This window comes from Plasmodium coatneyi, chromosome 10 (genome assembly GCF_001680005.1).
Source record: "Plasmodium coatneyi strain Hackeri chromosome 10, complete sequence".
NCBI lineage: Eukaryota > Apicomplexa > Aconoidasida > Haemosporida > Plasmodiidae > Plasmodium > Plasmodium coatneyi.
The window spans coordinates 1,107,379-1,120,340 of NC_033565.1; the positions used below are offsets into that span (position 1 = coordinate 1,107,379).

General features: G+C 37.1%; 1 protein-coding gene across 1 annotated transcript; it reads right to left on the bottom strand.

Annotated features, from left to right (window-relative positions):
- Positions 1–3,815, bottom strand: PCOAH_00030470 (SICA antigen; the record flags this gene model as incomplete). Its single annotated transcript, XM_020059848.1, has 5 exons — positions 1–174; positions 308–787; positions 1,309–1,910; positions 1,983–2,829; positions 2,982–3,815. The coding sequence occupies 5 exons, from the start codon at positions 3,813–3,815 to the stop codon at positions 1–3; spliced, it is 2,937 nt and encodes a 978-aa protein (XP_019915412.1).
- Between the last annotated feature and the right edge of the window lie 9,147 nt (positions 3,816–12,962).

The window sequence follows — 12,962 nt, forward strand, 5'->3', positions numbered from 1 at the left end:
CTACTCCCTAAACCTGAAATCTGAATTTGGAACATCTTCCTTAGGAACAAAGTCTTCCTCCCTAAACTCGGAATTTGAACTTGGAACCTGTTCCTTAGGAACTTTTTCCTTCCTAGGAACATCATCCTCAGGAATACCAACCTTAAACCCAGAATCTGAACTTGGAACATCTTCCTTAGAAAAATTTCACCTAGGAACAAAATGTTCCTCCCTAAACGCGGAATATGAACTTGGAACATCTTCCTTAGGAACACATTCCTTAGGAACAAAGTCTTCCTCCTTAAACCCTGAACCCTCAACATGGAACCTGTTCCTTAGGAAGAAGGTCTTCCTCCCTAAATGCTGAATCTGAACTCGGAATCTGTTCATAAAGAACATCATCCTTAGGAACAAAGTCTTCCTCCCTAAACGCGGAACCTGAACTTGGAACTTCTTCCCTAGGAACATCTTCCTTAGGGACCTTTTCCTCTTTTATAAATTCGCTTCCCATAAATTCTTGAACCAAAATTTCAAAAAAGTTTTTCGTCGTCGAATGCAGGTCCCCTTTTTGACATTCGTCTAAGACTTCTAAATGAATATCAATAATCATGAGGCGACCAGAACGCTTTTCTGGTCTCCTCGTTCTCGTTGTAGCAGATCTTGGTTGTTTTCGTTCCTTTACTAAAGTATATGCATGTGGACCATCTGCCTGGTCCATATGGTCCATGACCTGTTCCTCCGATGATGGAGGACCAGATACTTGATGAGCTCTTCGGTGACGTTTCCTTTTTTTACCGAGGAACAAATACTGCAAAAAAAAAAAAAAAAAAAAAAAAAAAAAAAGGGAAAAAAATGTTTCTGTAATAGGGATGCGAATTTTTCTTCACTTAATAGTAATTACTACTTCAAGCCCTAAAATGCGAAATCCTACACACACCCTTAAAATGCAAAATCCTACATACGCACACCCTTAAAATGCAAAATCCTACATACGCACACCCTTAAAATGCAAAATCCTACATACACCCTAAAATGCGAAATCCTACACATACACCCTTAAATGCGAAATCCTACACACACACCCCTAAAATGCGAAATCCTACACACACCCTAAAATGCGAAAATCCTACACACACCCTTAAATGCGAAATTCCACACCACCCCCAACTGATTCATTCACCTATATTCTTTTTTCTTTTTTTTCTTTTTTTTCTTTTTTTTCTTTTTTTTCTTTTTTTTCTTTTTTTCTTTTTTTTCTTTTTTTTCTTTTTTTTCTTTTTTTTCTTTTTTTTTTTCTTTTTTCTTATATTGGTGTTTTTTTTTACTTACCTTCCAAAGGAGATAACTTATGACAGAAGTACCAAGGAACACAGGAGCCAAAGGAAGGTATGGGGTAAGGAGATCAGAAAGGTTGTCTATCTTGTTATGAACTCGGGCAGGAACAACTGATGCTGCTGAGGCACCCTTAGGTAATAGTGGTCCTGTTGGTGTTCGTGGATCACTTGATGTTTTACCTCGTGAAGGAGGGGGAGGTTGTTGTCCTGGACCTGGACCCTGACCAGGTGCTTGTCCTGCCGTTCGATCAACACCATCACCTCCTCCGCCAACACCGGGCTTATCTGGACCACCTGGGACACCACCTACCCCTGGAACAGCAGGTGTACCTGGATCACGTTGGGAACCAGTTGGACTGCCATCTGGACCCTGGGGACCAGCAGCAGCACCACCACCTCCTCCACTCCCAGAACCACCAGCACCAACATCTGGAGTAGTAGGACTGGAGTTGGAATTACTGGAAGAACTTCCTGAACTTGAACTAGATGAACTCGAGCTGGAAGATGCATGTGTTTCTGTGTCTGTTTCTGTGCTGGGGGTATGGGAGTCTGCTAGACTACCTTCAGGACCTGAAGTTTTACCATTTGTACCTGGACCTGCAGTTGTGGATGTGGAGATGAAGTTTATGCTAACGTCGGCCGCTTTCCCTCCTGGGACTGAAAATTTACCTTTGTTGTACTTCGTTTCTTCCTCATCAAGCGGACCACGACTGGCTCCCTCCGGTATGTCGTCCAATGGAAGATCAATTTTATCTGGTGGAAGATCAGATTCATTAGCATCATTCCCTTTCTTACCTGTTTCTTCTGTATCTTTTTCCGCTCTGCCTGCTACTTCTGCTGTTCGAGTCTTCGGGGAAGGTGATGTTGCTGCTGGGTCCGGTTGAGACGGTTCTGCTTTAGGTGCTGCGGCAGCTGCTTCTTCTGGAGCAGGTTTAACTGAGGAACCTTCACTTACCCCTTGATTTTGAGCACTTTCTGCTGTCTTTGTAATAGGTTCCTGTTCAGCCGTCGGTTGTGTAACCTTCGGGCATATTTTATCCAGAGTATCCTTTATTTTTGGATTATGTAGGAGCTTTGTTTTCAATTCGCCCCGTAGACTTTTACCATAAACAGTGTCACCTGTACAAGCGTCCCATTCGCATTTATTACATGGAGTCTCCTTGCATGCATCATCTTTATGAAGATCCATCTTGACAGAGAAGGCCTGCTCCACAGTGTCCCCCGTTATACAGGATTTTTCTTTAAGGAGTTCACCATATACATTTAGCATCAGGCAGTACATGGTTTGATCAAATAGTCTATTATTCCTATCCATCGCACTCCTACCTGTAGTTTGAACACCATATATTTTTTTTAACCCCTTTACAATATAATTACACACTTTACTATTTACACCATCCTTTTTATCATTATCTTCTTGAAGACCCTTACATTCTTCTTCTGTCTCCTCCCCATTAGTCATAGCCGCAGATAGTTGTCCCACTCTCTTTTGGATGTCCTTATCCCAAAATGTTTCCTGTGCCAAAAAAAGGAAGAATAGAGTACGTATATATATACAATTTGTACACACATAAGGTTCATGCTCGTTTCTTCTTCTTTTTCATTATATATAAGACATACTATTCATTAGAATATCCCTAAACTTCAGTGAACAATGTTATTTCTTACGATATGCTTTTTATCCGTCTGATCCTGGCGATGTCTGTCTTTTCCCCAGTGTTCTGTTACACACTTTACACGTGCACAGAAGGGATTCTTGCCGGCACAGGCAGCAGCTGCTGGTCCCTGCCTTGGTGTGGATGGTCTCCTTGGTGGTGGTGCAGGTGGGGGTGGTTGTTGGGGTTGTGGTAGGACTTTTTCAATGACCTGTTCCAAGAATTTCTGTTCTTCTTCCTGTTCCTTCTTTACTTCTTCCTCAATTTTTTCAATAGTTCTTTTTAATGTGGTAAATTCTGTATTATTTAAAACTGTACTGTCACCCGCCCCATTGTCGTCACGTGCAGGCTTCGGACCCCCAGGTGCCCTTCCCATGTATTTCCATTGACCCCCTTCGCACCATTTCCCTTTAGTTAATGCTATTATTTTATTAAGCATAATAGTTGTGTCAAATAGTTCGTACAATTCATCTCCCATATCATTTCCTTTTCGCTCAGGAATGTTAAGTACACCATCATAAGAACATTCCGCATAGTTCCCATCATTATCCATGTCCTGCCTTACTTCTTTCACCCCCTGAATGGCATGTTCTATAACCTTCCTAGGAACGCAAAAAGCATTCATATAGTACATCCACACTCTTAAGAGTTCACATAAAGGAATACCTTTTACACTGTCCTTACAACCTGTCTTATTTCCCTTATACTGTTTTTCTATTTCTGTCACTAACATTATATTCCTCACCAAGACTTCGCAGAAGGTTTTATATTTATTCATTCCCTGTGCAAGGTTACTATCTAGGTCATTGCATAGGGCATCTAGAGTTTCCCACTCGTTATAATTCATTTTGTCCGCATCGGACACATTCTTAGAAAATGCTGTAAACCATTCTTCAATAAGAACTGCATGGGAATGTGGCATATTAAACATATGCATATTATATATACTTACTATACTTTCCTAAGAATATTCAGTTATATAAACCCAAAGTGCACATATAAATACATGTTGTCCGCGTTGTTCCCACTTGAACAACGGAAGGAAAAAATTCCCTTACACTCCTCTCCATTCACAAATCCGTTGCTTTTCGGTTGAATACACCCGGAGGGATCCTTTTTTTTTCTTATTCTTTCTCCTACTTTTTGTAATACTTCTTCTAACTTATTACTTGGTAAATTCGCTGCATCATCCGTAAGCTCCTGTAACTCACTTTCATCCTTCCTCCCTAATAATTCGACCATACCTTTTCTACCATCTTCCTGCCTTCCCTGTTGGCACTCTTTATTTTGCATTATAATCTTCCACCAGTGAAGTCTATTCTTCTTTTCTTCTATCCATTCTTTCACTTTATTTCCTATAAAATTAGCACCTATTTTCATTCCACTGAACGGTAGATCTTTACACTTCTCATGTGCTCCTATTAATTGACGTGCTTCTAAACTTACCCTTGCTGGTTCCATTATCCATTTAGCTATTCTATTTAAGTCACAGTGTCCTTCATATAACTTTACCATAACCATATTCCCTATTATACACCTGAAATAAGATTGCACTTCTCCGAGGTTCTCTATTTCCGCCTTCCCATCTACTTCTTTCCCCTTTCCCTTAATTCCATTCATGAAGAATTTTATTCTCACTAAAGATTTGCACAATTCTTTCCTAACTGTTTCCCATCTATTCCTGCTATTGTCTACTTCAGTACAAAGGGATGCTATTTCTGAAGTATCCCCTTCTAGGCGTTTCATTAATTCGTCAAACTGTTTTTCCAGATCCTTCCATATTCCACCCTACAGTGTAAAACGGGGAATGCACACATATATTGGCTACTTCATTATTCTACCCTTTGTATGAGTTATAAGTGCGTTTAACATTATTTTACTTATATATCTTTCAAACGGCAAGAAATAAAGAGAAAGTGCATATTATTCTTATATATACTTCTTTTAATCATTCACTTATAGTTTGTTTCCATTTATTCTTGCTCACACCCTATTTCTTTTTTCCTTTATTTATAATGTCCCTTACCCAATAGTTTCCCTGTTCATATTTTCCTCCGTCCAGGAACCATTTTCTTAGTATATAACCAAAATAATCCGCCATGGTGATCCTTACATCCGCACTATATGATTCATTGTTACATTGGAGTACTACGTACTAATGGAAGCTCCATTAATTCGTCCACGGAAAGTTCCTTTTAACATTCTTTCTTCCCTGTCCACAGTTATTCCTTCTTCCTTACTTTGTTTTTACATCTGTGAACAAAAAAAAAAAAGAAAAATTCTGCGCATGAGCCCTTTCCTATCTTCCTCCCTTTTTTTTGCCCTTTAATCCGCTTTCCTTTTCTGTTCTTTTTTTTTTTGCGAAAAATATATTTTTTTTTCTTTTTTTTTTTTTTATATCCTTCTTTTCCTTTTTTTTAAAATTTTTCCCTTCTCCTTCCTTTATACATTGCACTTTCCTAAAAAGAAAAGAAAAAGAGAGAAAAAACACAACCATTGCCTCCTTCCTTTTCGTATACATTCTACCTATGTACTCCCCTTTTTTTTGCATTTTCCTTTATGCACTACATTCTTCCTAAAAGAAGAAAGAACGAAGAAGGAGGGAAGGAATTACGTTCCTTCATTCTTTTCTGCTTTGTTTTCTTTTTTTCCTTCCTTTTTTTCTAAAAATTTTTTTTTTCTTTTTTAAACCTTTTTTTCTCTTCTTTAGCCTATTTCTTTTTTTTATTCTTTCTCTTCTTCTTTTGAGAAGAGAATATATATAAAAGAAAAAAAGGGATTAAAAGACTTTTTTTCTTTTTTTTTTGGAGAATTTTTTCTTTTAAAAAGTATGGAAGAATGAAAAAGAAAGAAAGAAAAGGAAGCATACTGAAATGTACAAAATCATTAACGTTTGGGAAGCAGAAGGAAGAAAAAATAGGAAAAGGAAAAAATAACAAATAGTATAAATTCTGTAGCACAGTATATACATCATTTCATAATGAAAAAAATCAAATATTATTGTCGCATTACAGTTCTATTTATATGCCCTTATAACGAATATGTCAAAGTGTGTTTTGTAATAAATGATCTAAGCATACGATTCTTTATCATGAAGAATCTTTTCCATTTCGCACACATTCTTCAAACAACAATGCAAGGATTAGCATCCACAATTTGGCAGCTAAACGATTTTTCTTATGGGACTGTTCATATAGTTTGTTGCTTACGTGTTGCTTCTACTACCTTCCGTGGATGGAACATTATCAGTAGCATGTTCTCATTTCCAGGTTATTCTGTTCCTTTTCTCCATTATTTTTTTATTCCCTTTCCTTCTTTCTTTAAAAAAGAAGGATACTGAGGAAGGGAACTTATCTAATATATGGAACGGAATATTCTGAAGGATCCGTTGCTGTTAAGTCAGGTTCTGAATTTGAATATGCTGTTGAGTCCAATGTAGAACTATCTTCATTTTCCATATTCAAGTTTCGTACTAATGATCTTTTTTTTCTTCTACTTTTATTGTTCCTGCTGTTGTTCCTTCCTCCTCCTCCAAAGAGGGTGTTACGTAAGTCGGAAAATAAGGACGTATACTAAAAAAGGAAAAAAATGAGGAGATGAGCACGTATGTGTGCGCAGAATATTTATATGTACATTACTGCCCACTTCAAACATTCATTTTAATTTAGCATTCCATTTTTCTTTTTTTACATTCCATTTTTTTTTACACATTCCATTTGTTTCCTACATTCCATTTTTTACATTTATTCTATGCACTCTTTTTTTACATAGACAGCAAAATTAATAAGTGTTATTATACATATTTCCTGTGTTAAGTGTACTTACCTTATATAGATAGAAAGCAAGTGCCGGTAATGCTACTGCTGCGCCAGCAGCAGCACCACCAATAGTAGTGGTGGTGGTGGTACTGTCCATTCCTTCAGAGGACACAGGAGCAGCTGCTCCTACTCTTGGTGATGGTGGTCCACCGGCCGGTGGTGGTAATTGTGGAGGTTGAGGTTGCTGCTGCTGCTGCTGTTGTTGTTGTTGTTGTTGTTGTTGTTGTTGTTGTTGTTGTTGTTGTTGTTGTTCTGGACCTTTGTCACCTACTGAATATGAAAAATAAGTAATAAGAAATATGTAAAATTTAATGAAAAACATTATCAACCCAGGATGGATGGTACAATGGTGTACTGGTACATGTGTTTACCATGTACCATGTACCGTGATTGGGAGGGAGTTCTTTTAGGAGGGGAGTTTTCTTAGGTATGGAATGTATGAATTCACTTCTACATAGGAACACTTTACTTCTTTACCTGATATAGATCCCCTTACTACAGTAGTTTCATTATCGTCACTCCTATGTAACGTTGTACTCGATGCTGTTCGACTTTCCTCTTGAGATGCCGGTCGTGCTGGTTCCGGAGGAGGTGGTGGTGCAGGAGCTGAAGTACATTTATGTTCTAATTTTTGCGGCTCCTTATATTCCTCCTTAGATTTTCCCTTAAATTTGTCACAATATGGTTCTCCGGAAGTGCTATAGCAAGTTGAATTTAACCCTTCATATGTTGATTTGGCTGCCGTGAAGGAGTCCTCACATTTTCCACTACTGCAATATTTACTACATTCCTCGTTATTGTGTAGTTTACTATAGTTACAGTACCAATCAAATAGTATTTTAGCTTTCTCGAACTTGTCTTTGTTCATACCTTCATATATATTATTACACGTACATTTATACATGGAATCCTTCAGCTTATCATAAATTGGCCCCATAACCATTGAGAGCTTGCTTCCTCCCTTAGATTCTTCCTTATTTATTTTATCACCTAACCAATAAAAAAAAAAACTATAACGGTCACTACTGGACAAAGTAGCGAACTCTTCCCTCCCTGTCCCCCTACATGCTACACAGTAATTCCTTACGATTCTGTTGGCCAAGTTTTCTTCTTTAATATGGTACAATCCTAATGATGTTTTCACATCCTCTTCCAGTTTACTACTGTTGTTCCATTTGCTTCCGTTGAGTTCACAACTTGTTTGCCCTACTCCTTTGTCTAAGTCATCGTATATTTTCTGTGAAGGTAATTTACTTGTGTCTGTGACCTATAAAAATATAAATAAGCAAAGAATAAATTTCGTATAAATGGGTGCTTTCTATATGTGATTTCATATTTTCACTTCACTGCACACAGAGAATGTTGTACTCATTGTGCTTATATATTTTGAATGGAAGAAGGGGAAGTACAAGCAACCTGTGGTTTTGCTGCAGGAGGGCATTCTAATTTTTTGGGTTGTTTATATTCCCCCCTCCCCCCTTCCTCCCGCTTAAATTTGGGACAATAGGAATCTCCGTCTCTTGTTCCGCAATAATCACTAACTGTTGTATATATTGTTAGGGCTTTCTCGAAGGGGGCATTACATTTTTCATTATTATTGCAATAATCATTACACTTGTTTCTATTCTTCACTAGCTTATTATAGTTATAGTACCAATCAAATAATATTTTAGCCTCTCCGAAACGATCCTTCAAAATATTAGGATATTTATTAGTACACTTACATTCAGGATCGATTTCCTTCAGCTTATCATAAATTTTCGTCATAACCGGTGAGAAAATGTTCCCTATCCATGTTTCATTTCTTACTTTATCCCCTAACCAAAAATAAAATAAGGCAAAACGTTCATCATCCGGCAAAGAACCGAACCCTTCGTTCCCAGTCCCCTTACATGCTAAACAGTAGTTCTTCACAATTTTATCGATCCAAGTCCAATTATCCCCACCATACCCTGACAATGACAATTTTATATCCGCTTCCGCCGAACCGTGTTTCCACGATGTTTTCTTGAGTGTACAACTTTTTCTTCCATTTTCGAGTTCAGCATATATTTCTTTTGAGGGTAATGTAACTGTATCTTCCTCTTCCTTCCCCTAAACAAAATATATAGAATTGAAATATATGCATATATATCCATACATTTACACTATTATTATATGGTATACATGCGGAACATTATGTGTGTGTACACATACACATATACTACTTTCTGTATATATACACATTTTTTAATAATGGAATGAACTTTGTATTATTCTTTTTTACCATTGTTAAGATGTGTATATCCTTCGTATATATAATTAATTTATGTTAAAGATAGTGTTCATGTGCTCATGTGTTTATGTGTTCATGTAGTTTGGAAATACGTATCAAGGTTCTAATGGATTTATGATGATTATGAAATGTGTAGGTATTGAAATTTTTATTCTTCCCTTCCCTCACAGTACACAATGTTTAATTTTTCAAACAATGATAATCCACCGTATACATTTTGTGAATTATCATGCACATAATTAAAGTGAAAATGGCAATGAACACACAGAGAAAGGTAACAAAGTAAAAAAAGTAAAGAACGAGCTCTACCCTCCTCCCCTCCCCCCCCTTTACTACGTTCATATTTATTACATTACTGAATTATGCAAAATTGCGCATAAGAATATGGTGCAATACACACATTCTCCTCTTGCATTCATGAACACGACATAATTATAATTTCTTCTCTTACTTTTATGCCTTTTTTGATGATTACACCACAAATGAACTTATTGAAACATCCGGTGTGTATATCATATTATATAAGCTCCCCTCTCCCTTTTAGTGCACATTCAAGTTCATCTTTTTTTTTTTTTACCCACACTTTCCCTTCCTTTTCCTTCCATCCTAACATGCACAACCTGCATATTTTTATATATATGTGTGACCTGTACATTCCATTATGGGAACTACATCCCTCCCTCCTTCAACTCATGTTGTACTTTTAAGCTTACATGGGCCTCATTCATCCTAACTTTACCTCTTTCCTTCTTATTCCTTCTTTCATTCTTTTCCTTTCTTTCCTTCATTCATTCTTTCCTTTTTATTCCTTCTTTCGTCCATCTTATTCCTTCTTTCCTTAGACCTACTTTCCACCTATCACCCCTAACAACCTAACAACCCACCTACCACCCACTTAACAACCCACCTACCACCCACCTAACAACACTAACAATCTTCCATTATGCCAACCACTTCCTTCATCAGGCACTCCCCTCCCTACACTAGATCTATATGCTAAGAATAAACACTAAAAAGGTAACCCTGAACTGTAAAACCCTAAACCCAAAAAACAATAAACCCTGAACCATAAACCAGTAACCCTAAAAACCTAAACCCTAAGCACTAAACCCTAAAACCCTAAACATTAAACCATAAAGGATAAAACCCTAAATCCTGAACCCTAAATTTCTGAACCCTAAACCCTAAACCCTGAACTCTAAATCCTAAACACTAAAACCTAAATCCTAAACCCTGAACCCTAAAGCCTAAACCCTAAACCTGGAACCGTAAACCTTATGCCCTGAGGGATGTATGGTATTTGAAGTAGGTTCATTAAGAGAAAAAGAAAAGTAAAGGAGAAAGATGGAAGATGAAAGAAAGAAGAGAAAGAAAAGAAAGGAAGAAAAAGAAAGGAAAGGAAAGGAAAAAAATGAAAGAAAGGGAAGAATGGAAGAAATGAAAGAGAATGAAAGAGAATGAAAAATTAGTGTGTAGGGTGTAATGCGAATTCAGGGACGGATAGCTTAAATAAGGTAACGTGTGCACCTAATAATGTAAATAAAACATTTTTGGTATAGTTAATGAAAGGGAAAGGGAAAAGAGGAATATTAATATATTCCTAATGAAAATTTTTTCTTTCTTTAAAGGCAACATTTGTATCAATAAAAGAAAAATATTAGATGGAAGGGAAGAGAAGAATAAATACATTGTGTAGTACTGACATGTTAGGAATAATTATATATACAGTTTTAAATAGGGTATATCGTACTGGGTGGCGTTAGTGTAGTGTAGTCTGTGTGTGTGGAATAAAGTGCATATACATAAACAAATTTTTATTAATTTGATATTTTTTTTTTTTCTTTTTTTTTTTTTTCCCTTTTACTTTGGTAATTTCTTTATATTTTTACATACTTTTTTTTAACTTAACTATATAAGCCTATGATGATTCAACAGATACGTATATAGTGTATCACCAAGGTTTCTGGAGTTAAGGAATGCACATTCTTAAAAGGGGGAAAATGAAAATTTGATATTTCTCTGCTAATTATAATTCCTGTGGAGGAAGCAGGCAAAATTCATAAATATGCATTTTGTATGAGTAGGAGAAGAACACGCCTTCTAACACAAATCCATTATATAATAAAAATATACCATAGGAAAGGATGGCAAAACCAGCACAGGTTGGTTAGTTCCCTTATTTAGGAAATATATAAGTATGATGAACACACAATACTCCAAACGTAATATAAGAAGAATATAAAGGTATATAGAAACACCCAACTAAACATGTTCTATTTTTTGTTTATTAAACTTTTAGGAGGGTGGAAGTTCAGGTACATTGCCCTCACAGGAGATATACACTAAGTTCGAAGAAGGAAGAGAAGGGAGGTGTATGTTCCGAGGGAGGAGAAGGTGGAACGCTGATGAACTGGGAGGACAACTTAAAATATCATTATTTCCATACAGTGGGCAAAATTGGGATGTAGTCAGTAAAATTCCAGGAAATTGGTGTTATGCATGTGGCGGGACGCGTGGGGAGGCGGAAGATCCTTTGGGCGATAATGATCGTTGTTATTTTTTTTATTATTGGTTGGGTGATAAAATAAGAAGTGAAGCATCGAGGACGCAAGTCTCTTTCACAATGGTTATGAAGGCAATTTACGATGAACTACAGAAACCGGAGTATAAGTGCGACTGCACTCATATATACCCTTATATTAGCGAAACCCTTTTCGAGAAGGCTAAAATATTATTTGATTGGTACTATGACTATAGGACTATATTGAGGCGTGAAGACTGTGATAAATATTACCGTAGTGGCAAATGTAACACCCCCTTCGAGAAAGCTAGGTCAACATATACACAGGTAGAGGGAGCTTGCAAAGGAGTGTCCGGAGATCAATATTGTCCCAAATTTAACAACCAAAAAGGGGAGAGGGGGGAATATAGGCAACCGCAGAAATTGACATGCAAACCTGCCACGGCAGCAGCAGTACGACCAGAAGCTGTAGAATCATCAACATCATCACCAGGAGCTCCACTGGTTAGTCATTACTACTTCCACTCGAAATATATGAGCACAATAAATACAACATTTTCTGTGCACATAATATATTAGAAGGAACATGTATGGAAGCACATGGAAGTACATATGTGAAGGAAATGTACACACATATATGGGGAAACACTTCAATATTCCACTTCCTTCCCTGCCTGTTATCAATTCTATATATTTTTTTTTAGGAGAAAGCAGGCGGTTCACTTCCATTACCCTCAAAAGTAGTATATGATGATTTCGATAGAGAGAAGAATTACTGTGAAAAGGGCACTGGGTGGGAGCAGTACTGTAAGCAGGATGTAAGGACAAATGTGTGGAACGCTCTTAGTGTATACAAAAATAAAGATACGAACTTAGCAAATAGAATTGCAGATAATTGCTCTTACACATGTACGAAGAACACAGGCAACCGGGAATATTATAATCTTTGCCATTTTCTGTACTTTTGGATTGGTGACCAAATAAAAGACAAATTGTCTGAGGATTGGGAGTTTTCATCGGTTATGAGGAGAATTTATGAGAAGCTGCAGAAACCGAACTTCTGGAGTACATGTAGTAATAAATGCACCAATTTGTACTCTGGTATTAGCAAGGAACATTTCGAAAAGGCTAAGAAGGTATTCGATTGGTACTATAACTATAAATACTTAGGCAGTAAAGACGATTGTAGTGATTATTGTAAAGGACAAAATTGCACTACCGTCTACAACGAAGCGTCAACAGCACATTCGGAGTTAAGTACATATTGCGGAACTGCTGGCGGATATGAATATTGTACCAAATTTACCGCAACCCATAATAAGGAGGAGCAATATAACTCACCACAACCACTACCATGCACTACACCACCTGCACAACTTG